Source organism: Dermacentor variabilis, chromosome 1 (genome assembly GCF_050947875.1).
Source record: "Dermacentor variabilis isolate Ectoservices chromosome 1, ASM5094787v1, whole genome shotgun sequence".
NCBI classification, from domain to species: Eukaryota; Metazoa; Arthropoda; class Arachnida; order Ixodida; family Ixodidae; genus Dermacentor; species Dermacentor variabilis.
In genome coordinates this window covers 242,450,183-242,476,599 of record NC_134568.1, presented here as the reverse complement: position 1 = coordinate 242,476,599, position 26,417 = coordinate 242,450,183, and the positions used below count along the sequence as shown (strand labels likewise).

The 26,417-nt window shown below is 46.1% G+C and overlaps 1 protein-coding gene and 1 long non-coding RNA gene across 3 annotated transcripts in view; one reads left to right on the top strand and one right to left on the bottom strand.

Annotated features, from left to right (window-relative positions):
* The window catches only part of LOC142560391 (uncharacterized), a 33,419-nt gene extending 11,868 nt beyond the window's left edge, over positions 1–21,551 (bottom strand). The window contains exons 1-3 of one of the 2 annotated variants that reach the window (XM_075672461.1): positions 21,111–21,551; positions 20,079–20,376; positions 17,168–18,105 (exon numbers count right to left, since the gene is read on the bottom strand). In XM_075672461.1, the coding sequence (XP_075528576.1) occupies positions 17,168–18,105; positions 20,079–20,376; positions 21,111–21,193 (1,319 nt within the window). In that variant the 5' untranslated portion in view covers positions 21,194–21,551. Of the gene's footprint in view, positions 1–17,167; positions 18,106–20,078; positions 20,377–21,008 lie in introns of both variants that reach the window. The other variant, XM_075672470.1, reaches the window with a different exon arrangement.
* Positions 21,552–21,823: 272 nt separating this feature from the next.
* LOC142560388 (uncharacterized) lies at positions 21,824–25,215 on the top strand. The gene is made up of 2 exons (XR_012823359.1): positions 21,824–21,998; positions 25,046–25,215. It is a non-coding gene; the product is annotated as an uncharacterized LOC142560388 (long non-coding RNA).
* Positions 25,216–26,417: the final 1,202 nt, after the last annotated feature.

Sequence of the window (26,417 nt, the reverse complement as noted above, 5' to 3'; positions counted from 1 at the left end):
CACACTGCGCACCACAACCGACACACCAGACATAGACCCGCATTTACTTCATCATTGGAACGCCCGCAGAGGGTTGACACGACGATGGAAACGACAACGCCTCAACCGCAAACTTAGGAAACGTATAGATCAAATTACACGGGAATCTCAGGAGTATGCAGAGATCCTTACGAGGAATAACTGGCGAGGATTTTGCGATCGCCTCTCAGGCACATTGAGCACAGCAAAAAGGTGGTCGATTCTTCGCTCACTCACAGATCCCACCACAACAAAGGGAAAAAACATTTCAACAGCTGCACATCCTAATGCAAGAGTACGGGGACGATGTCTCAACACTCCTAAGAGAGCTAGAGAAGCATTTCATACCCACAGGCCCGCCGCCGCAGTACCCTGACTATCCTTATGTAGGCGAGGCGAACGAATTGCTCCATGCAGACATCGCATCTGACGAGGTGCGGGTGGTCCTACAAGACCTACGCCGCAACACGGCACCGGAAGCCGACCACATCCGATTCGCCACCCTTTGTAACCTAAGTGACGCGGATAAACCACCTCACCCATATCTTCAATGATTGCTGGCGCAAGGGCATGCTTCCCCAAGCATGGCGACACGCCGACATCACACTGATCCCCAAACCGGGCAAGCCTGTTAAGGTTGAAAACTTACGACCCATCTCCCTAACATCCTGCATTGGTAAGCTCATGGAGCATGTACTCTTGCGGCGCCTGCAGCCCTTCCTCGAAGAAAAATCATTCTTTTCTAACTCTCAATTCGGACATCGGGCTCATCTGTCTGCCGAAGATGTGCTTTTACAATTGCGGGAGGAAGTCATGGGACCTCCGTCGTCCGCTCAAACGAGAGCACTCATCGCCTTAGACCTAAAAGGGGCATTCGATAATGTTGAACATGACCTCATCCTTCGCAATGTTGCACATTAACACTGTGGAATTCGTATATGTACAACTATATCCGCGCATTTCTTCGAGATCGCACAGCCACCGTAGGAATGGGACGGCATCGATCCGGTACGATTCGCCTTGTAGGACGTGGGACACCCCAGGGCTCAGTTCTTTCCCCTACTTTATTCAATATCGCGCTCGCAGGGCTCCCCCGGCTGCTCGACCAGATCCCTGATGTCGCACACGCTATTTATGCGGACGACATTACTATCTGGTCGACACAGGGTTCCGATGGAGCCATCCAGGACCGACTGCAGCAAGCAGTCGATACAGTTTCCGAGTACGCGAGAAAATGCGGCTTAAGATGTGCTCCGGAAAAGTCGGAGCTCAATCATTCGCCCCCGGAGTCGTTCCTCTACTCCTCCTATCACTGTGCACGTGGATGGCACACCGATACCACAGGTTAATCGTGCTCGTATCCTCGGCCTACACGTCCAAGCGGATGACAGGTCAAACTACACTGTTTCCCTTCTATCCAGACAGATTGAGCAAATTCTGGCCATGATCCGGAGGGTCTCCAACAGGCGCTCGGGCCTTCGAAAAGAGAACCTGCTGCTCTTGGTGGAGGCATGCGTGATCAGCCGCCTTACATATACCATCTCCCATTTCAGCGGTTGACCCAAGCGCAACAACTTCGCATAGACGCAATGATTCGCAAAGCGACGAAGCTGGCCCATGGCCTCCCGAACTATACTTCCACACACCGTCTCCGTGACTTAGGGACACATAACACACTAGGCGAGCTGCTAGAGGCACATTGGGTCAGCCATCGCCAGCGCCTCCTACTCACTCCTACTGGCCGCCATCTTCTCACACGGCTAGGATACTCTGTCCCACCCCTTGAGTCTGAAACCCGTCCAACGATCTTGTCGTCAGCGATACGCCAAGCACTAAGTATTCATCCATTGCCACGTAATATGCACCCCGAGCATGACAAAGGGCGGCGCAAAGCCCGTGTACGATACATTGGCCGCATGCTTGCAAACATCCCGGAAACACATACTTTATACACGGACACATCACGCACTCAAGAGGGCTATACCTCGGTAGTTTTGGATGGCACCGAATCTCTGAGAGACTCTGCTGCAATGCGCGGAACAAATGCCGCTTACGGAGAAATTCTCGGTGTCGCTCTTGCAATTCGATACGCCATCCGTGTTCCTGAGGAAGTGTATATATTGACGGACTCGCAACAGGCATGCCGGGCGTTCCTACCAGGATGTGGCATCCCGAGAGCGGCGCACCAAATTCTCAAACAGATCCTGCAAAATACACCAACCACACCTCCCCACATCCACTTACTCTGGACCCCTGGTCACACCACGCTGCCGGGTAACGAACGCGCACATGCGGTTGCCCGAGAAATTTCCCTCCGGGCGACTCGGCGTGGTGAGGCGACTAGTTCAGAGTGGGGGGATCCCTTGCTCCGTTACAAAGACATACTCCGTCATTATACACGCATTCGTCGCACCCACGCCGCACCACCGCCGTCCTTCTCGCGGGAGGAAGCAGTAGCATTACGCCAGTTACAAACCGCAACTTTTCCAAATCTTGTCTCTCTGAATAAATTCTACCCACACTGTTGTGCAGATCGTTGCCCTGGCTGTGGCAGCTCGCCCACAATCTTCCACGTCACGATTGAGTGCACTGCAAACCTCTTTCCTCCCTTGCCAACTCTCCTTTACCCCCTACGCAACAAAGAGCTGTGGAACGATGCCCTCCGCGACGGACCTCCCGAGGTCCCCCGAGCTGTGATACAACGGGCTCGAAACATCGCCGGAATCACCTTAGGGACCCTGGACTGAGGGTTCCTCCCACACTGCTCTCGCCATTCAAATATTATTAATAAAGATATTTTACTCTCTCTCTCTCTCGACGCGCTAAACGTTATTACAAAAAAAAATACACAGCTCGTAGAAAAACAGACCACAGCGCCTGTGCTGCGTTTCTTTTTCTATGTCCTGTGTGTTTATGGCGCTCTAAGTTTTTCTAATAATGCATTACCAACTAGCCTACCTATCTATCCTTTTGCTTAACACAAGCCAAACGCGGTTGCTCTCAGCGAGCCGCAGTGCGCTTAGCCAATGGACTCGTGGCGGCAGTCCGCGGCGGCCGCGGCATCTACGCCATGTAGCCGACCGACGAGACGTTCATATGAGGGATCGCCAGCCGTTTGTGCGCAGGCGCGAGTAAGAGCGGGCGCGAGAGAGAAAATCTGGGGGCTCTTGCTCCTTGAATGTACGACTCTGCCTAGGCACCACCGAGGAGGTTTCCTAGCGCTTGTTGTAGGCGTTTGCCCTAGGCCACCGTGCCCTAGGCGCGCCGGCGTTGCGTAGCGGGGTCGAGTTTGTTTACGGTCGGACGCTGGCTGCCGGCGCTGCAAAATAGGTGAAGCAGTGGGCATTGACGCCCGATTTGTAAGTAACATATATGTTTCTGTGGGAGCAGTAGCGACCGTAGTAGATAGAGCCCGGGCCGCATATATTGAAAAATGTCGTGGGGCGCGGTAGTGCTGAACTTAGCGTCACAAGTTGGCGGCTGGACGTAATTATATTTACTCAATCGTGTTTTTTACTAATTGTAACAAGGTGTCATTATTTCGCATTATTGGCGGCGCCTCCAGGACAGCGAAGCTAGAACACGAACTGGTCCGTGGGTGGGAGCTCGCTGAGACCTGCGCGTGCCAGGAGTGTATAAGATCGGCTGTCCGCTATCGCGGACAGACAGTTTTTTTATGTGAACACCCCCTGGCACGCTTCGGCCTCCACGGGCCGCTCTGCTTCCAGCTTTGATCCCCCCGCTACCCCTCGGGTGCCCTGGAGATCCCGCGCCGCCTGCTTTATTATAACCTCAGGTGCTCTCCTGAAGCCTCCGTGTGCCGGTTACATGCGCCCTCCTGGAGCAGTGCTTGTAAAAAATCCAATCTATCATCGCCACGAAAAAGCGACCTGCGACTTGTACAACACCAGTCAGAACATTGCCCCTTAGACACAGCGACCACCAAGGGGCGTCCGCGCGCACTGCTTCACCGCGCGGGCAGCCAGCGGTTGAGCGTAAACACACTCGACCGCACTCCGCAATGCCGGCATGTTTGGGGACAAACGAATACAACGCGCGCTAAGAAACATCCTCCGTAGTGCCTAGGCAGAATCACATATTCAAGGAGCAAAGGCCGCCAGATTTTCTCTGTGGCAACCGCTCTTACTTGCGCCTGCGCAGAAATGTCGAGCGCCGCGTCCCGCTGTACCTACTAGCAATTGTAAAAAATTGGAGGACGCTTAAGCTTCGCCTTAGAGTGGAACGCGATAGCGTTATCATACCCCGTTCGCACCGCCCACTCACTCGCTCGGCATGCTCTTGACGAGACGAAGGGAAGAAGCGGGCGAGTGGCGCGCCACGTGTCGGGGCAGCGCCGTACATAGCGAGGAGGGGGGTCTTCTGTGTTTGCCGCAAGATGGCTCGGCGTGTGCGCCAAGCGCAGAGGAAATGTAGCGGAAACTTACTTCGCTGCTCGTTTAACTGCGACTTCTGTAATTTACATGCTCATAATTACCGATATACACCGCAGTATAACTTTCTACGGCCAGTTTCTAAGGCAACACCGCATTCACTAGAGGCGCTTTTGTCGCGCTTTGAACCATCGAACGCATGGCTGAGTGGTAGGGTCTCCGTCTCACACTCCGGAGACCCTGGTTCAATTCCCACTCAGCCCATCTTGCAAGTTTTTATTTATGAATTGCCTTCGGGATTTTTCGCTCACGGCCAACGCCACCGAGTTTTCTGCGACACGAGCTCCTTAACGATGTCGCGTTAAAATTCTTCCCGGTGGAGACACTCGTGACGTCACACCAAGTTCGCTCGGCTGCTTGGTCAGGTTTTGGTTTTCGCCTATTTAAAATTATTTGCGAATTTGCGTACCGATTCTGCTATCAGACCCGTGAAGGGGGCGGCCTCGGAAACCTAAACATTCCATTACCTTGACATGGTCGAAAAATCGGCGGAATTGCCCTTTAAGTGCCTCTTCCGGAAGACGAACAGAAACAGCAGCAAGAGATCGAAGATCCCCCTGCGGGCGCTGAACGATGGCGCTCGCATTTACGGCGAAGCGTGCCTAGAGAGCGACGGTGCAAAGTGCGGTCGTCGACAGACGCGAACGGACTTTGCAGTACTTTGGCGCTGCAGGTGGCCCAATATGGCAGTACCGAAAGAAATATGAAAAAGTGCACCAGTGATGTCGCTCTAGTAGTCAGTTTGACCGGCTTGTTACCGATCTCTTGCAAACAAACGACATGAGGTTTGACTGGCGCTGTGTTAATGTATTGCTGTAGAGCAGCCACCCGTTTGTGGAAGGTGCGGCAGTTCCATCGCCAAATTTCGAGATATTCGTGATGTGCTCGCGTTCTACTCACCATGAATAGTGTTTTCGCTGTCCGAGGTCGGTAAGAGTCGCGGACGGCAGTTAGATTGAGCACTGGGCTAGTGCTGGCTCGCTTACGAACCGCGCTCTTTAGACTGGCTACGGATTCATCGACGTAAGTTTTTAGGTTTTGAAATTCTGCTTACATCTGCTGCTGAAAATTTTGCATAGTTTGTAATTGATGCACAACTTGTTGGAGTGTGACCTCCATGGAATTCGGCGTCGTTATAACCTTGAGAGGCGTGCCTGCTGCTTTAGTATGTGCTGTTTTTGTTCGGTTCGGTGAAACGACTAGCTTTGAGGCAAGCCAACTCGCTTAATTTCTGGCAAGCTCTCGCGCAGAAGCTTGTTTTCGTTAACGATCTTCTGATATTCGGGATTTTCTGTTACAGGAGCAGTAGGAGAAGCGACTCGTGCCCAGCTTACCGTGCTATTTTGCGGCGCTTGCTTGGTCAGTGCCAGGAGCCCCAGATTTAGGCGACTTTGGTGATTAGGAATGAGGTGGGTTTTTGGGGTGGCTTCATTGAGCTGTGCTTCCGGGTAGTCCGTTGAACGCCAGTCCTCGGCGTTCTTTTGCTTAGGGGTTTGAGACGTTTCTTACAACTTCGATCTCTTGTCATGTGACCCTCCCCACAGGCTGCACACTTGGGAACGCACTCGTGTCCGGCTGCAGGGTTCCGTTGTCCACATGTACGACATACTGGATTGTCCGGCTGGGGACAGACGTCCGATCGGTGACCCATTTGGTGACACACTTTGAGCGCCTCAGTGGTGATTTTGTAGGGGTAGCAAGCAAGTTCTCCGCCGTTCTAGTAGACGTACCGCGGCGTAATCCCTCCAAAAAGGTGATAACGGCCGTTTTAGTGTTACGGAACATTCGCGCTTGGAGAATTACCACCCCTTACGTGCGTATGCGTAGATTCGCTTTTAGCGTTTCAGGCGTCGTGTGCGGGTCCAAGCCGTGAATGACACCCTTGGTTATCCCGTCACTTGTAGCTACGTAGGCGTCGACGGAGTGAGGCCGGCCGTTGACGTTTAGCATCGCAATACGTCTAACGCAGTCCGCCACTGTCTGGTGCGGCAGTAAAAGGTTCTGTTGTGCGTCTTTCGTTGCGAAATAAATAAACAGCATTACCCCGCACTCTAAACGCCGAAGTCGTCGCCTTTCCTCGAGATTTACGTGCACTATTTTGTAACATTGTGTGGTACGACGTGCTTACGCCGTTGAGACGCGTCTATTGAGTTCTCGCCGGTCTGTTGAGAGACAGAAGACATTGAGCAGAACGACAGCGTCGACTGGGACCGTCTGCCATAACTGTGGGCCTCAAATATGGTCGAGGTCCCCGACTCGCCATTCCATCGTTGGGCACAAGATGAGACAATTTATTTCACATGGAAAATTAGTCGCTGTGGACCCTGGATGCTCGGTTGAGCGCCTGCACATGTTTGCAAGGACGAAAACGTCATATTGTTTCCCAGAAGATGCCCCCAAACGCGACGAATTGCCGTCTGAAGGGAGATTTGGCTGCGTTCACACGTTTGCAGGGCGAAAGGTTTCCTCGTTTCACTGAAACCGCACCGAAACGCGACCATTCGTCCTTGATGTGGTCGTCGCGGGTCGTTGATCATAATGGCGACGCCTTCGTTCGCTACTGCACTGGGCCTTTCTGCTGCTTACCCGCCGTGGTTGCTCAGTGGCTATGGTGTTGGGCTGCTGAGCACGAGGTCGCGGGATCGAATCCCGGCCACGGCGGCCGCATTTCGATGGGGGCGAAATGCGAAAACACCCGTGTGCTTAGATTTAGGTGCACGTTAAAGAACCCCAGGTGGTCAAAATTTCCGGAGTCCTCCACTACGGCGTGCCTCATAATCAGAGAGTGGTTTTGGCACGTAAAACCCCAAATATTATTATTATTATTTCTGCTGCTTGCTTAAGCGGCGATCCGCGTGGTGGTTCGGTGCTTTACCTGACTGGCATAACACAGACTGGACTGCTTCACACACTTGAATTCCTTCAATCAACCTCTCAGCGTGCGTTTGCCACGCCGACTATGTGCGCATATTCCAAAACCCCCGCAGCAGACGCAACCGAAGCGAGCTGACTAAAGCTACCGCTTGCCTATCACGTGAGGGGCTATTTCCCATCATCCCATTCCTCTAAATTTTTTACTAGGCTTCAAAATTGTCACGTGACGATCTATCCTAGTATTTTCCTTTCTCCATGGGTAGGACTCGCGACACCGAGGCGCCGAGTCAAAGGGCGTGTGCTCTCGCGCAACCGAGTTGCGGGGGTGGAAGGGGCTGTGCAACTATCTAGAAGGTGTTGGATTGTCGCGCGTGAGCTCTCGCACATACACGTTTCCACCCAGCAAAAGCGGCGGTGGCACGTGGATGTAGGTTTAGCACAACTACAGTGTACTAGAATGGGGCAGTGGGCTTACTCGCCAGCGGAGGCAATGCGGTGTGCTGGCTCCGCGAACGTCGACAATATGTGCTTCTCCGATAGCCTGGTTACGCCGATGAACACTTGATCACTTTACACTGGTATTCTTCCAAAAAACTATCGTCATTAATTTGGTGTAAATTAGTTGACCATTAGTGGTGAAAATGAAGACTAAAGGCCAAACAATGAAATATTCCCTCAGTAAGGAAGCCTTCATTGCGGCGAAGCCACCTTATGTCACTCTGAAAGCTTCCTTACGTAGGGGCCCTCGGTGAAGGCTTCCTTGGTGCTTCCTCAGCGTAGGGTAGCTCCGAAGCTACCTTCGTGCGTCCTTACGCCGCTCCTGGCCCTGAACGAGCGCTTCACCTTACTGATTGGCCACGTGACGTTTGCTTGCGCATGCGTGCTGTCGCCCACCCGCGGAGAAGCGCGAGCACGGTACGTCTCGCCAGGCATGTTCGTTTCAGTCACGCGTGCGGCATGAAAGCGTTACTAGGTGTTCCACGACGCCGGCGTGCCAACGTTAATGGAGAAGATAAAGTTTTGCACTGTAATGTGGTACTTTTTTTACATTTAGTAAACAAAACTAGAAGAAAGCGTCCACGCATTTCTCTATTGGCTCGTCAATTTAAAAGCTGTGCGACGATACAAGATTTTTTTATTGAATAATGGTGTTCGCGTAAAGCTTTTAAGAGATCATCTCGAACCCAGGCATGCAGCAACCGCTCCTTACGTGAATACGGGTGAAGGGAGCGTTAGGAGTACGCTTGCTTCCTCCATCGGTCCTTCGCTGTAAGGAGGCCTCACGTAAGGTTAGGAAACGCTCGAAGGAAAGGAACGTTTGGCCCTAAGCCCCCCCCCGTCTGGCTAGCGTACCTGAATTTTTAAAGCTCGGCTAGGAAGCATGTGCGCATTGTTTTCTGATTATTTCACTGGTGGACTACCTGACATAATCTTGATACAAAATCATTTTAGGTTAGGTCGACCGAACCGCTAATTAAACAACATTGTTTTTCGAATTAATTTTTTAAAATTGCCTGATGATTCGAAAAATTTTAGGGCCCCTTTCGGATAAGCAAAATCCGTCGGCGACGACTTATAAGCTTAAGAAATCTAGCGGTTAGGATAGGCAGTAAATCGCCGAAGGATTGGCGTCGTTCTTTTCCACAAGGTACTGTTGTGGCAAATATTTTGTAGCCTAAACATATATAGTGCTTGCTAAAGATATGGAAAGAATCTCAAGTGTGACGAAATTAAAGCTGACAGTTTTCATAAAAAAGCGCTAAAGACGAAGACGAAGAAACACATACAACTGGACTGGCGCCAGTCATGTTTCTTCGTCTTCGTCTTTAGCGCTTTCTTTTAATGAAAACTGTGAAGATGAACCAACTCGCCCAAATCAAGGTAGTGTGAACTGCTTCGACCTGAAATCAACAGCAGCGCAAGGAAAATGAAAGCTTCTGCTAGGGTCACTCCGCAAGCAAAGCTTCCATTGAAGTTGTCTGTGGCGTCACCTCTTGGATGCAACGCTAACAACGTCAGTGGAGCGGCTGCTCAGTCCACCGTCCCCTTCTAGTACACTGTAGCACAACCACGGCCGGACTCGACTCACTCGCTCCTCCGCGAGGAGAGAGTCGAGTCCGGCCGTGGCACAACCGAGTTGGGGGGGAGAGAGAAAATGGTATTTGCGCCCGCTCGCTCATTCGTTTTTCACTCAACCGGTCCCTCGTTCGTTCCATCGCCCGTTCATTCGTACGCTACGCTTGCTAGCTCGTTAGTTCGGGCTATTCGCTTACACTGAAATTATCGTTCATGATTTCTGCACAACGTTTTACTATACCCCTTTGTGGTACAGTGGTACAAATATGTACCACTTTTTGGGCACGTTTCAAATGCCAGTAATGAAACAACTGTTCAAATCGGAGCCAATTTTACTAGTGCTGCCATCTACCAAGGCATTTAGAAAGCTTTATGGGTGTTTTTATTTTATGCCGCCATGTGGCGCGAAGAGTAACTTAGTTTTTGCAAATGTCTTCATTGCGGTTCAGTACGTGCTGCTGTGGCGTGGGAAAAACTCACTCAAAACGCTGCTTCAACATACCTACTAAGTGCCTCCTTTTACCCGTTTACTAAATGGAACCTAGTGATTCATCTGCAACCATATACATACATTGAGGGTGCTCTAATTGTTCACCGTTCTGAATTGTCTGTTCTGGGCTCGCTTTTGGCTGGGGTTGTTAGGCCTAAGTGGACGGCTATCGCACCGGTCAAATCGCACAGGCCGTGCATTTGCATTCTTTCTGAAAGCGGAGGTAATAGCAAAGGATTGTCGCCCGTAAAAGCAAGAAGGCGACGGCAAGCATATGGTAGGAGTTCCTGACATCAGACTTCTCAGCCGAGATCGTCACCCGTAGCAGTCGGCCTGTCGACAGAGGTGTAGGTGGGGCTCCACGACACAGCAGCAAGTTCGAACAAGCTTTCTGTGCAGCAAATGCCAAGTTCCGCTATGTGTCGAATGTTTTTGGCCATTCCAGAAGTGAACAGCAGCATTGCCTTTGTAAATATCGTTCCTGTGACACATTGTCTTTTCATTTTAAACCGCCTGCGGACAGCGGTACAAATGTGTACCACATTTCATTTCTTCTAGTAAAGCCAGTGGTACATATATGTACCACTTTTCTTTCGAGAACTGCTCCACCACGTTTCTTGAAAAACGTGTCAAACATTTTCTTTTGCCCTGCTGAATGTTATTCTTCAGATTTTATGAACGAAATTTCAAGGAAAAAGTAGCACCTCACAAAGGGATACTGCACAATGTTCAGTAATTACGCACAGTTTCCTTGTTGTTTGCGACCAAGTGGCTGGACTTTTTGTATGCGACCGATAAGCTGCGCGTTCGGTTCGCACAGCTCATTGAAAAGAACGTACATACCTTTCAGCTGGTCGGTTCACGCGGATCGCGCTGCTAGACGCTATCATGAAAACGTAAACCCTGCTACAGCATAATTTTTAATTCTTGAACATTACAAACAGGCATTACATCTCTAAACAGCCTCGTACGTCGTTTAATGCCAACAGTGCAGCGAAAGCAGAGCACCCTTCCAGAAATACAAGTGCCCAATCTGCATATTTTTGACATCTGGTTTAGATTTCTCATATAAGAAATGGCCGTCTCATCGAGTAATTTGGATCAAGGGTTAGAATTGTGCTAACTGCCTCAGGCAATTTTTAAAAATTTGGTCCAACTAAACAAAACAAAAAGACAGCCTATATACGCCATGCGCAGAACGCCGACCACGCTGCCTGTCGCCAAGGCTGCGAAGCGTAGGCGGGCGAGCACTGTCCCTGTTAGCGCCTATGCGCGTGCTGTCATGTTTGCGTTCTTCATCGTAATTTAACGCTTCTGTCAGTGTTCAGCGATGTCTTGAAGCAACTGCTGCGTAGATGGGCGCTTTAACACGTACGAAAACTCGTCAGGCACACACGTGCTGCTTCGCGAGCAAGAGCGACGGCGGCGGTGGATCGTGGATGTTCGACGAAGAACATAAACACAAAAAAATTAAATTATCGGGTTTTACGTGCCAAAACCACTTTCTGATTATGAGCGCGCCGTAGTGGAGGGCTCCAGAAATTTCGATCACCTGGGGTTCTTTAACGTGCACCTAATGCAAAGTACCACGGGTGCTTTCGCATTTCGCCCCCATCGAAATGCGGCTGCCGTGGCTTAGAACATAAGCAATCGCGCTTTGTTTACTGCAGTTTTAGAGCGATCAGTGTTTTTATTTTTTGCTTCATGTCGTTGCCCCTTTAGTGAACGCTTCCACGTTTAAAGTTAAATTATATCATTAGATTATGGTGTTTTATGTGTAAAAACCACGATCTGATGATTATAAGGCACCCTGAAGTGGGGGACTCTGGAAATTTGGACCACCTGGGGTTTTTTTAACGTGCACCTAAATTTAAGTACTGTTAAGAACGGCCCGCTGAGATGCAAGTTTTGCCAGCCAGTTGCGACAGCGGCGTCAGCTTTTCCTGGAACGCCACCGCAAACCTTTAGCCACGGCGTCACTAAGTCGACTGTGTGCGGAGAACAATACGCGCGCCCTCGACTCTCCGTCGCTGGAGCCAAGATGAGTTCGACGAAACAGGCTTTGTGCCTGCACCCGCCACCACCGACCTGGTTTGCTGTGAACAAGGGAGTGCCCGAGGGAACGTAGTTCGAGGCCCCTTCACACGCGCCCTTCAAGACGCAAGACAATGGGCAACAGGCGGCCGCATTGCGGGGGTCAGCTCGGGGAACAAAAGGCACATTTCCTGACGTAAACCCCTAGTTCTACGAAGTCCGTCTGACGTCGGTTGAGGAACGTGAACCTGCGCGGAAGTGTGTGTGTGTGTGTAATCCCTCGAGCAGAGAGGCGACTCGTTTACGATGACTGGTAGAACGTTTCCCTCACCTTGGAATCGAGGGAGGGCCGAGTGTTTATAGACCGCTGTTGTGCGGCTGCTCAGTGCACTTTCTCTCGCAGTCATGCTAAACTGATGAACTGCAACGTCCTTATGTAGATACTGTAAATAAACCCATATTCCTCGTTCTCGATGATAAGCAGTCCTTCCCTTCAACAACGTCCTCAGTGTGGATAAGTTGGACGACGGCATGGGCCAGCTACCTTCTAATTCATGCCCGACTCCAATCTTGGCAACTGGTTACGAACTGTGGGATTGACCTCCCAATCCTTACAGCACACAGGTGCTTTCGCATTTCGCCTCCATCGAAATGCGCCCGCCGGGGCCGGGATTCGATCCCGCGACCTCGTGCTTAGCAGCCCAACATCTTAGGCACTAAGCAACCACGGCGGGTCGTTTAAACTTGGTCGTCTCGTCTACAGTCCAGAAACGATAAACGTTAGGTTGCTCCTACTGATGAAACGCGATGCCCCCTTTAGAAAAAAATAATGCGAAAAGCTAAGCCAGAGAATGCGGAGCGAAGCTGTGAAGTGCTCATTGTGTTTAGACGCTTTGAACAAAGGGCTCCGTGTTAAAAAAGCAGGTGACTGCGCCTTCAAAAAAAAAAAAACAAATAAAAAAAAACGTCCCGCAATCGCTTATGCGTTGTACGGAATCGTCTGTTGCTCTACCGATCGATGGCACTGAAATGCCACTTGCGGCGCATAACATTCGGTGTACGCTAGCCTCCGCTATCTGCATGTCGACTGTACAACCTGGCGTCTGTGGGCACTAAAGGCTTTTGACAGGGCATTCAATCTCGTTTTGAATGCCTCTTAATATTAGTTCGCTGTAATGGGAAACGCCTGAACTTCGAAGCCCTGATGTCTGCAACTAATGCATATTCACTTTACCTCAGCTGTGTCATGCGTTGTGGTCAATTCTGAAAACTTCATGTTTCTTTTTTGTTTTTTTGCTAGTGGTGGTAGCGAGTGCTTGTTCTAATTAGTTAGTTATTTGGGGTTTAATGGCGCAAAGGCTACTCAGGCCATGCTGCGCCAATCAAGTCTGCAACGCAACGTTAAATCAGGTAAACCTGCCGTGCATTATAGCTGATGTAAATAGCCAGTAGTCTCTAAAAAGTCAATGTTAGTATATGGCCCTAGCGAGCCATCTGCCAGTAATAGGGCAGGTTGTAAGGTATATGTAAATTATATAGGTTTCGTAAAAGCTTCCGTCTGTGTTGTAAAGTGTGGACATGTCATAAGGATATGTATTACTGTAAGAGGTTCATTGGATTTTTTGCATGTCAGCGGGTTTTCTTTTCGGAGGAGAAAATTATGTTAGATGTGTGTATCCAATCCGAAGTCGACACAGGATCCCCTCATAGAACAGTTGCTGGTGGGTGCATGACTTCCACTTGCCAATTACGGGTTTAGTAAGATGAAGCTTGTTGCTTATACAATTGTCCCACTCTTGTTGCCATTTTGTCATCAAGGCCTTCCTAATCGCAGCAATACTATCCTTATATGGAAGCGTGTTTGTTGTGTATTCATGCGCTGCCACTGATGCACATCTGCTGCTTCATTACCTGGTATACCAACATGGCTTGGTACCCAGCAAAACCTAATTCATACGCCATATTTGTTTGATGTCACCATGTTTGAAACATCCCCTAACAGGGGTTCACATCCAGATTTCACGTGTAGAGCCTTCAGTGTGCTTAATGAATCAGTATTACTGTGTATTACTGTTAACCAGTATATTACTGTGTTTTCATGTTTGTCAGAGATGATCTTTTTAACTACAGTCCATATTGCGTAGACTTCGACTGTATAGACAGAGGCATGTTGTGGTAATCGGATACTTATTTCCCAATGTTCTGTTACGGCCCCCACACCCACGTGTTCTTTTGTTTAAAAGCCATCACTGTAAAATTCCATGTAATTTTGATATTTTTTCGGAAGAGTGCGGAATTCTTGTGTAATATGTTCATGTGGAGTGTCTTCGTTAAATGTGTCAAAGTCCAGTCACATAACGATGCGAAATCATACCACGAGGGCAAACGCTGTGGCTTTGTGGCAACCTGGAGGACTTTGGGAGAAATGTCATAATCCCGAATATATTCCTCATATTGCAGCACAAGCGGCTTAAGCAAGTTTGGTTTCTATAGTGTAAGCGTGAGTTGCACTGCGTGACAATGTTGAAGCCTATGTGTTGTCGTGAGGACTGAATTCTGAGTACGTAAGAAAAAGTTAGTAGCACTCTGCGCTGCTGTAAAGGAGGTTCATTATAGTGAACATATAAACTCTGGACAGGCGATGTTCTGTAAGCACCACTTGCCAGTCGTAGCCCAAGGTTATGAACTGGATTAGGTCGTCAGATGTAACACTGTCTGGCTGAACCATATATGATGCTACCATAGTCTAATATGCTACGCACCAAAGTAGGGTAGATGCGTAGCAGGCATTTACGGTCAGAGCGCCAGCACTTCCGGGACAGGACTTTGAGGATGTTAAGTGCATTGTTCGCTTTAATTTTAAAGTTATTTATGTGCGCGACAAAGTTCAACTTTTTATCACACAGAACACCCAGAAACTTCGTGTTCTTGTTTTACCTGTAGTGAGGTTTCCTGTAGCTTAAGGATGGGATCTGGTTGTAGGCCTCTTTTTTGTGTAAAAACAACACTAATAGTTTTTTCACTTGAGAAGCGAAAACCGTTTTCAGATGCCCACTGTGTTAGCTTGTTTAATGTAATTTGAATTTGCCGTTTGCAGGATGCTAGGTTCGATGCACGACACACAATTTGTAGATCATCCACATATAATGAATGCATTACAGAGGATGGAATTACATTACTGACCGAGTTCATTTTCACCACAAACAATGTTGTGCTTAATATGCATCCCTATGGCACACCATTTTCCTGAATGAATACACGTGACAGCACCGTTCCTAAACACGCTTGGAATATTCGGTCCGACATGAAATCAGCTAGACATTTGAGCACTCTACCACGGATTCCTAAATCTGCTAAGTCCCTTAAAATACCAAACCTACATGTTGTGTCGTGCGCCTTTTCTAGATCAAAGAAAACAGTGAAACAATACTGCTTGTGTAGAAAGGTCTCACGTATCTCGTGTTCTAGCCGGACTAGGTGATCTGTTGTAGAGCAATCTTTCTTGTACCCACACTGATGGTTATCTAGCAGGTTCTCCGTTTCAAGGACGTATGTCAATCTTATGTTTATAATGGCTTCATAAGACTTTGCAAGACAACTTGTAAGTGCTATAGGTCTGTAGCTGGTTGCTGTTGTGGGAGGTTTTCCAGTTTTCAAGAAAGCGATTACGATGGCTTTCTTCCACTCATTCGGCATTTTTCCCATTTCCCAGATTATATTAAAAAAGCGAAGGAAGGTTTCAACTGCATTAGGAGATAGATGAGCAAGCATTGTGTAATGTACTCTGTCCAGACCAGATGCAGTTTTTTTGTCATTGGTGAGTACTCTATTGATTTCCGGTAGTGTTAAGGGGGCATTATACACTCTCTCCGAACTTCCTGTGGTCGGAATCTTTAGTTTTCCTGCTGATTGCTTATATTTTAGAAATATAGCAGAATAGTTTACTCAGCTTGATATATTATGAAAATGCTGCCCTAATATGTCTGCTTGTTCTACTAAATTTGTTTGTGTGCCTGGGGGTGAGAGTAGGGGAATCGTGTAAGGAGCGTAGTTGCCTCTAAACTTACGAACCTGATCCCACATTGTTTTGGAAGTTATCGAGCTATTTATTGACGAGACATAACAAGCTTCTGCTTTTAAAGAGAAAATCCTTCTATGCATAGCAGAACCGTCAAACCAGCTAGCTTCAATCCCCCAGAAAAACACAATAATCTATTATATTTGCATGGCCTAAGAGGCGTTGAAACTATAAGCAAGGCCCCATACATCTGTACATTTGAGATTTTAATTTGCTATACATTTCGTGAAAAAAGACAAATACTATTCATTTCTTCTATTTATGCTATTTTCAGTGCCCAACCCCTAATTCCACAAATACATATTCAAGAATTTTCTGACCAATTACTTCTGCATTGTTCTCACATAGACAATTATGATACTTTTTGGTCATTACATACGTTACAGTTCTTTAATATTTCTCGATATAAAATAATAAATACAGACTGACCGAAAATCAGTGCCTTTCCTGCAATAACGAAACAGGTAAACACAGTTTACAATAAGATCTGAGGAATTTCAACAAAATGTATTTGGCTGCTTACATAGTTTTAAATGCCAGAATTTACTGGCGATTTGTTTGAAAAGAAAAAAATATATCTGCCTCCTGTTTTTCTCTAAGAATATATTTTGCTAGGATTACAGACACAAGGATTAAGTGTTGTGTCCAATTTGTGTGTGCACATGGATGACATGAGCTGAGCTACATTCACTGCCGTTCTGGGATACTTTCACAGTTGGTACCTGTAAACAGGTATCAACAGTGAACATAGCTCGGAACATCTGTTTGACTTCTGAAGCTTCTAGCTTCTCTTCAACATCTTTTAGAGGCATGGAAGAACTATGCAGATAACTGCCTGGTTCCACATAATACAAAATAGTAACATAAGACAGGCTGTGAAATACTTTGTCATACGGAAAGTTCTATGGCATTAACTTCACTAACTTCATCAACCCTGTCACTCATTTCAGAGCCCATGCGATCATAAGCTGTGATAACTAGAACATCATGATGGCAACTGAACCAAAGCTGGTTGTAATAAATATTCAATGCAAAATTGGAATTATTGAGGTTACACAGCAGGACTACTGAGCTGACGGCCTCCTGCTCAGAAAATAAAAGTTCATACAGACACAAAAAATTGTGTGACAAGGAAATGTACTTCACCTTTGCATTTGAAGAGTTTCCATTGTAAGTGCTGCTGGTACCTGCTGCGGTTCTTGGCTGGCTGTTGGCACAGGTTCAGGCTGATCAGTCTGTGAACCAGCCTCCTTGGATGGCTCGTTATCAGTCCCAATTGCCCTTGATGTCACCTTGAGTACTGTCTCTTCAGCGGCAACTTCAGGCTGTCCTGCTGCGATATCTTCAGCAGGAACATTGGTAGGGTTTTTTTCAGCATCTCCATGTGGCTGGTTTAGCTGTACTGTGGCTCCAGTTTTCTGAATGATTTCTGCAAGAAGTACAGTGGCCGTTTGCTTGTTCAGAACCCCAGATTTCTCAAGAAGCTCCAGGATAAATTCCTTGTCCAAGGATGCTGACTCTGATCCATTTACTTTAGCCTTTGCTACAGCCTGTGGTAGAGGTTCATACTGAGGTTGTTGCTTGGCTGTGTGATTCTCCAGAAGCTTTAATATGCCTGCAAGAAGCCCATCCTGGCCAGTCTCAACAGCTCCTGTGCCACTTGGTGTTGGCAGCACAGCCTCTCTAGCCGACTCAGCAGCTAGTGGAGGCTTGGGTGCTTGCTTCGTAGGTGTTGGTTGCATTTGTGATTTCAGACCAGCATTTTGAAACATGTTGTAAAACTGTGCCATGCCATCTGGAACTTGCTGCGGGGCACCACGTGATAATGTTGAAAAGCCAGCAAAAACAGGTGACATCGCAGCTGCAGACAGCATACCAGTGGTTCCCTGAAATAGTTCCATCATTCGCTTAAGGCTCTCGGCTTTCTCACTCAGCTGTGCCCCTGAAGCTTCTAGCCTCTCTTCAACATCTTTTAGAGGCATCGAAGTTGGAAACAACTGTAGTGTGTCTGGCCTTGGTTTTTCCTGAACCACCACTTTGATTCCATACAGCCACATCGAATCTTTAGACTTCAGAGGGATGAACTGCAAGCATGCAAAGCAAAAATGCAAAAAAGAAATGACACAAATAGCCCTGAATGATCTTGGTACAATACACCGAAATACCAATGCCAAAATAAGTGCTTTATTTTTATCTACTTCTCAACTAATGATGCCAGTCTACAATGTTAGGATAAAGGTAGCTCTATAAATTTTTTTAGGTCTACAGATTTAAACAAGTTTTGTATTGTATGATTATGCTGGACATGTCATACCAGGTAGCATGACTGAAAGCTGTATAGTCTTTCCACAAATTAATTTTGAAGATTAGTGCATGCACTTTTTATCTGTGCCCTTGAAATGATGATTCCCATTTCACCACAGCTTGCGAGTAGTGATTAGCAGGGCGGAAGCAGTGGTGGTGCTTACTGTTATGAGAAACTTCGTCCAACTTAAATGCTTCAGCAACAATATAACCTTCATAAAGCAATATTGTTTTAATTTTTTTCTGCAAGAAGAGAGGTGCTACAAAATAAAATTAAGAACTCATTGCAGTTAAACAGGTGCCCTCAATATATTGCCACTAGTACTTCTGTTTTTATTCTACCATCACCACTATCACAAAAAGGCAGCTTTCTCTGGAATATTTCATCCAGTTTTAGTTTCGAGATAGTGTTTGCTGTTTATCTAAAATTGTTTTCCATGCTTTTATGCAAACACATGACATATCATTTCATTTATTCAACCTTAAGGGCCCGAAGGCATGACATAAGGTGCGAAAAAGTGCATCACATAAGGTGCAAAAAGACCTGAATTAACTGCTCACTTAACACTTCATATAACAAAAAAAACAGCATTATCATTTAAATATGGCTCAGAAAGCCGATATCCTTAGCTGGTATAATGTAAAACTATCCCAATCTGTTTTCATTCAAATTCGCCATTATCACTCCATGATAGGCCAAAATGACTCGGGTTCTGCCCATACGGGCATGGTGCCCACCCATGTGGGCTGCACCCGCACCATTCTGACCTATCACAGAGGGCTAACGGCAGATTTGGACTAAAATGGATTGGAATAATTTTATGTTGTAACAGCCTTTGTCTATGAAAGCAGGATCATAAGCAATTATTTTTGCTCTGAGAAGCTACTAATTTTTTACATAGCTTCCATACTTCTTATTTCATGCATTATATAACAAAGTTCTGGTTATTTTGCATGCATATTTTAAGGTGTTATCTGTAATAACTGTTATGAAGCAGAGCACTTTGTTCCTAAACTACTGTAGAGTGCAATTAAATAGTTATAATTTGTCTCTAAAATACATACTTCTTTTAAAGGACTTCACAATTCTCTATACTTGTTTTTGTTTTTCAGACTGCCTCTGTAGGCAATAAAGAAAAGCTTGTCTATGACAATGAAATATTGAAACCCTTCAACGTTTCCATATGACACTGAAAATTAAGTCTTGTTTTGCTTTCTCTGTTCAAACATGAAACTGATAAAAAACAGCAGCCACTTGACACTACAGTATCAGAGCCACTGTGACTGCATTAGGTACATTTTTCAGTCCAACTCATGTTGTGCATTTTTATACAAAAATGAATGGTCCGAGCATCATTTTTGGAAACAAAGTCGGAAATAACATATAATGAGAATCTCGCATCTTTTGACCTAAAGCTCCTCTTAGAATTATTGTCACATTCAAGGGTTAACAGCAAATTACAGTAACAAGTTCTTGGCAGAAGCACTAAAAAATAAACAACAGTAAAGACTTTGGCATCAGTGGAACAATGATAAATGATTAACTTGCACTTTGGCCCATCAAAAAGTGGCTGTCATGAGAAACAGAGAGGTATAAACAACAATCGCTTCATATGATACAGCTGTAAATGGCAAAGAATTGCTCTTACAGACATTGTGCTTAGGCATGATGATAAATAAGCACTACATAAAACCTTGATATCAATTTACATGCAACCAACTGAAAATGTGCAACCGAGAAAGTTTTACTCACTTTCAAGCAGCATTCTTTCAAAGGTCTTGTAAGTTTAAGGTCGCCTCGAAATACAGACATGCCATCCACTTCCTCCATAAGTTCATTTTTCAGGGTGCTTAAGTATTCTCCATGGTAACCATAGACTTCGATGACCCTGGCCTCGGACAGAATAGACACGCTGCTCATCTGATGTGTCTCACCACAGAACAAGAATACTTGGCAGGCTGGTACAATGTAGTTACCAGTGACATCATCATCTACTGGTGCTTCCAGCTGGACACAATTTTCAGCAGAAATTGCATCTTCGAGGTCAATGCTAAAGGGTAGACAGAACAGTGAAAACACAAATGAGCTCTGACTGCCACTGGTTTGGAACACAACACATAATGTACGATACTACAGATACACGTTCCTATTATTACGCGCGCACGTACGATAGTAGCTAGGAGAAAACCTTCCGCTAAAAGTTTGCATTTCCTCTTTGCTCGCAAATACTCATAAGTAGGAAGATGGTTGAATAAGCCAACTACAAGCCGACACATACAATATACAAGCGTGTGTGCTCTTTAGAAACGAAAAGTTGCCAAATTCGTGGAAGCACTTCTTGATAAGGGAGCGGACATACACCTTTCAAATTACGGTCTTGCTTGCGCGCTAAAGCGGGAATGCGTTCCCCACAAATATAAACACGGTACTTTTTGAATGCTGAAGCTGACCAGTTCCCACTATACAAATGTACACCTCAAGGTCAATTATATAGCTCATCCATTCAGCCCACACTTTAGGGCTTGGCATCACCGCGCCCGCGCAGAGATGAGATAAAAATAGCCAATTCTCCATGGGATTATTCGGAGCAAGAACATCAAGCAACTGCAACAAAATGAAGGCGGCACACTTTTTCTCTGCCTACTACCTCCCCGAAAAACACCCTACAAAGTGTAAACTTACATTCGATCTTTAATAACACTTGCTTTGCTTCACAGCAGATGACACGCACACAGGGCCGAAAGCGAGGGAATGTAGTGGACGGTGCACAGCAGTCGAACTTACTTTTCATTGTCTTCGAAGTATACAATTGCGTCAGACACAGGACGGTCGCCTTGAACCTTCCACGTGCACTTCGCTTTAATCATTTTACCGAAACTGTGCTAACGGCAGCCTCTTCACTGCCGAAGGCAGACGCACGCTGTATCCGTCGACTTCTTTCACGCCAGTCAACGATGCTCACGGACTTCACAAAGCCACGGCCGAAACGTTTATGATTATTCACCTATTTCGACACCATAGTATCCTTGACTGGATGCTTACAAACGTCATGCCGTGTCAGTCGGGAAAGGCTAGACAACGGTAAATGCGAGGCTGTCCGCCAACGCGCCGGCAGCAGCCCGCTCCGGAGGCTAGACCACAGCTAGACTAACCTCCTGTACCCCTGTAGCCCTGTAGCTTGCGCCCCTTGCGCTCCGCCACACATTCCCATTCCTTCTTGCCCTCCTCCGCATCAACTATCCGTAGAGAAAAATAGAACCAGAGAACGCCCATAGAGGCACTCCCGAATACGCCAGCATCATTAGTGGTAATCTAGCAAGTCTAATGACGATGATAATAATAATAATAATAATAATGCTTTTTTTTCTGCACATCATCGAAAATTTAAAAAAAACATTTCGCGCTTACCACTATTTTGTTCTCGCTCAAATTTTGTAGCAAAATAGCACTTACTGGTGCACTCTGCTGGCAACCTAACCACACATCATTCAAGAAAGGCCGTGTCTGCTGTGCCCGGGGCACAGCAGACGAAAGGTGCCCGAAATGTTTACGTTCACCCATGACGTCACGTCCGCTATAACCCATGATGTCACATCCGCTCATTTCCATGGCGTCTGTCTTACGGAGCCGGCTGCGCTGCGAAGCGGTTCGTATTCCGTGCCCACTTAGAGCGTGAGTAATTCATCTTTCCACGCTATATGCGTGTAATAAAGGATTGGGGCTGTGAGCTGTTTGATGCGTTACCATTAGGTACCTTGTGCGCATATTTTGCCTCATGGCCGCGTCAAATTGCAGCCGGCATGTGGAATGGGCCGTGGCATGTTATATGGAACTGCTCACGTGAGTGGTATTGCCTCCGTCAGGATCGTCAGTGCGTGCACAGAACCATTCAGTAGTCTGATTCAGGGGAGGGTGCGCGTAAGAACGAGGACGTAAGAAAACACTGGCATGACGAGCTGTTCCGTCAGATCGCGTTACATCGCGCTTTTTTTCTAAGACCATCTCGCTCGAGCGAGAGGATCTTAGAACAGCGTTATTATTACTGCTTTTTTACAGCTTTGCTGCGGCTCATTTAATGATCACCTGCATTCTTTTAATAATACAAATGGCATCGCTCCGCGGAAGAGCGTCTCTTGAAGTTTCCAAACAAGAGCCAATGCCGCCGTGCCTGCTGCATACACGCTTACCTTTCCTAACGCAGCTAAGACGCGGCACTAGCTCTGCTACTGCGTGATACAGGGTCACTGTGATAATAAAATTAAAAAGAACAAACGAAATTAATGCAGAAAATGTCAAACGTTGCCAAGCGTGATAAACGGACCTGCCTCGCTAGATGAGTTGAAGAAATCGGCGTCCTGAAGTCAGCTTCGCCGCAGTATACTAGTGTTACGCGGTGTAGCATGTCAGAACTGAAGAGTGACCGCTTTTGCCGACATATGTGTTCCTTAATAATGTACTTGTGGACCTGCCGTCTCCTATTACATTACGCGCGCCGAGGCGCCTAAGTGTACTGGCCGGCCTTCAGCGCTATTTCGGACGTGGCTGTGATGCTTTGAACCATTGGTTTGTCGACCTCGTAAGCCAGTTAATGTTTACACGCTCATTTTTTTCTTAACTGTTGATTTCTTCCATAATAGCTACGTAATTTCGTAGTTTCCTGTTCAACTGCTTTGGTCATATGCGAGTCAAGGTGTTCTCTTTAGCCGAGCGCAGTTTTCGCAAGCGAAACGACGCTTTTGCATCAGCATATAGTGCCGTCGCCCTTTTACAACACAGTCAATCAATGTCATTTTGTATGTCACTGGGAAACCGCCGAACGCAGGGAACTCACTCGCATGCGGGGAACTGCATAACTAGCCACTGGATTAGCGTTCCTCTTGGGAAGCTGCTTTGCATCAAAGGCCAGGTACCCTTGCTATGATTCACCGCAAAACATGTATGTCTAACTGCTTAACATATTTGTATTGCGGTGAAGCTAACCTTACGGAACCGAATTTCGCAACGCTTTTTAGACTCCTGCATCTCTACCAGCCACTACCAAACGCTTGCCGGTACGTTTCTTGGCAAAGGTCCAGCTAAATCTCCCCTGTTGGAAGTGGAGGGGGGGGGGGGGGCTCACGTATATGAAAACTGCCAAGGAAAGCAGTTGCCCTGATGAAGGCACGCTCCCCTGTCGAAACATTTGCACCAGCCTGTTCGACCACCGTTATCACCGCAACATCTTTGTGTGTTGCGGTGAAGCATGCCGATATTGGGAAAGATTTACGTGAATCTCGAATGTATGGTTTCTGTCAGCGACGAACCTAATGTTCTACTCTCAACAAAGCAGATTTTCGCAGCAGGATGCATGATGTCTTGAGAACTTTTGTTGGCTAAAGCCATACATGCCAGGTTAGCTCTTGTCACAATAATACGCTTTACCGCAATACACAAGAGGCCTCGCTGCAGGACACGCCCGCCGTAGTTAGCCAAAACCTTACGTGACCGTTCACTGCAAAACGCCTCCTGTATTGCGGTGGATCGTAATAAAGCACATTTGTCAGTTTAGAATGTAAAGACCCTTGCCCTTCGCTTTTGTAATATTATGACTCAGTTTAATGAGAACATGTATTCACTGCTAAAAACATCCACATTAAAGTAGAGATATGAACACTGATGGCAGCCTGTGTTATGTTTTATCCCTTTACTTTTTTGTATACCTGTCACGCTGCCATTATTAAATTTTCCTGTACTTTGTAAGGTGCTGACGTACATAACATTACATCACAAGGAGCCACTGTGTAATTACTGTTCAAGGACCAGTGTGATGGCTTTTCTCAAGAAAGGTTTATGTTGTTGGGAAGGTTTTTTTTTTTAGAGAGGTAGCTTTCTGAGAAGAAATCAGATTTCAGGAAATAGACCTCAATGGCACAGTAATCTTGGCTGCCCTTTGCTCAAACGTGCCCTAGACATAATTGAGTAATTTGCACTTTCAACTGGACAGCAGCCTTAGCTTGGGAGACCAGTGATATGGCATATTTTATCAAACTAGGTGACACATAGCATTACCAGTCCAAATAGAGACCTGTTTAAATGTTTGTCACCTTTAACACCTAGATTTTCGACCATGAATTCAGAAAAATCTGCAGCACATTTAGAACCTAGATTTTAAATGCTGTATAAGTTGGCTTCTTGTTCACTGCAGCTGTGCTCGGCGTCTGTCCAAACGGGAGAGTACTTCTGCACAGCTTATTAGGGAACATTCTTATTTACATACCTTCTTTTTATTTATCTCGCCTACAATAACAATCAAATGTTTATAGCACATGAATGTGCTGTGCATGAATCTTAACTTACAATGCCATGTTCAACAGCACAGTGCATGTAGCTTGTGTTGGTTCATTCAAGCTAAGCATTGCTACAGCCTTTAACTGTAGGTATCATGGTATGAGAGCAGAGAAATGGATATGCAAAGACAGTTGGGCACATTGAGACAACATCTTTGTTGTGTGTGAAAAGATGACAGATACACAATATGGGGAGAACGCATGCACTTTCATATTTTCTCACGCACAAAAAAAGCCGGATGAATAAGGTTTTTTCACTGTGGCATAGAAACTATATGTTTGCTCTCAAAGGTAATTCTGATTCATTGGATATGTTCCTGTGCTGTGTTTATTTTCTTGAGTGTGCTTTAGTTTTTGCACGTTAATGTTTCAAACTCGTTTTTATTTTCACAGACTGAACATCCCACGTCTTGGTTTGACTTCCTGGTACAGGATACTTGCACTTAGCATGGAGTGATGAAGCAGAGCAGTGTACTTTTATTAAATGTGCATATTTTAGCAGTATAACAGCCGTTCATTAAAAAAACATGTGTGCTGAAAATAAAGTGTTCTTACCCACATTCCTCGTTGTCTATTTATTTATTTATTAATACTGTCAACCCTCATAGAGGGTAATAACAGAGAGGACAATACAATTACATAAATCAAATATGGACAATGTCAATGTACGTAAAGTTGCTTAACACTTATCAATTCACACTGAATAAGATGTTCACTTGAATGCTGTTCAGCACACTTCTGACATTTGTCAAAATACATACAATGAATATCAAGTTGCACATATCACTTGGCACTTCAAAACTAATTCGAAAACTCCCATAAATATGCTTCAGCAGCATCTTCAAAGTCGGTGACATCTTTTAGGCTAACAATAGCGTTTGGCAATTGGTTCCACATTTCTATCGCATCCAGGAAAAATGAGTATCGATATGTATCACTGTTGGTACAGTCCGGCTTTATGACGTAGTCGTGGTTAGTTTGCGGGTATCTTTTGCCTGGAGCATGTAGATATTTGAGCTTATCAATCTAAAGTTGATCCTGCATTATTTGATAAAGCACCTTCAGCCTATATTTTTTCCTACGTAACTCAAGAAGATAGAAGTTGCAGCGCTGTAACATAAGCGTGACCGATTCCTTCCTTTGGTATTTCGAACAAATAAAACGTGCCGCCAGACTCTGTATCCTTTCTAACTTCCTCTTGAGCGTCACTTGATGAGGACTCCAAACAACGGTTGAATATTCTAGTATCATCTTAATGAAGGCGGTGCATGCAATAAGTTTTACATTACGCGATGCATGTTCCAGTTTATTTTCTCAGAAAATATAACTTTTGATAGGCAGTCATGCAGACGTTATATATATGTTGGTTCCATGTCAATTTTGCTTGTATTCCTGTATTCTCATCAGCAAAACCACTTATATGGGGAACTGATCATGATAAGTGCTCATGAGCATTTTAGAGAACAGCCTTGAACCCTACTCATGCACTGGTAAAATGTATAGATGCAGTGAAATTGAAACAGAAAGCAAAATAGCAAACATGATGCAGTATTTGTCAGACAATTATGTCAGCAATTCTTGCATAAAACAATTTACTTAGAGCATACTAGCATTACAAAGTGCCCATCTTTCTTGTTAGGCATACATTACCACAAGCTCTTTAAATGTGGTCACAAGAGAGAGGCTGGCTTTAATAAGGAACTATAGAGGTTAAAGGCAGCCATGAAAATGTATTAATAAATGATGCAATGCATAGCATTTACTC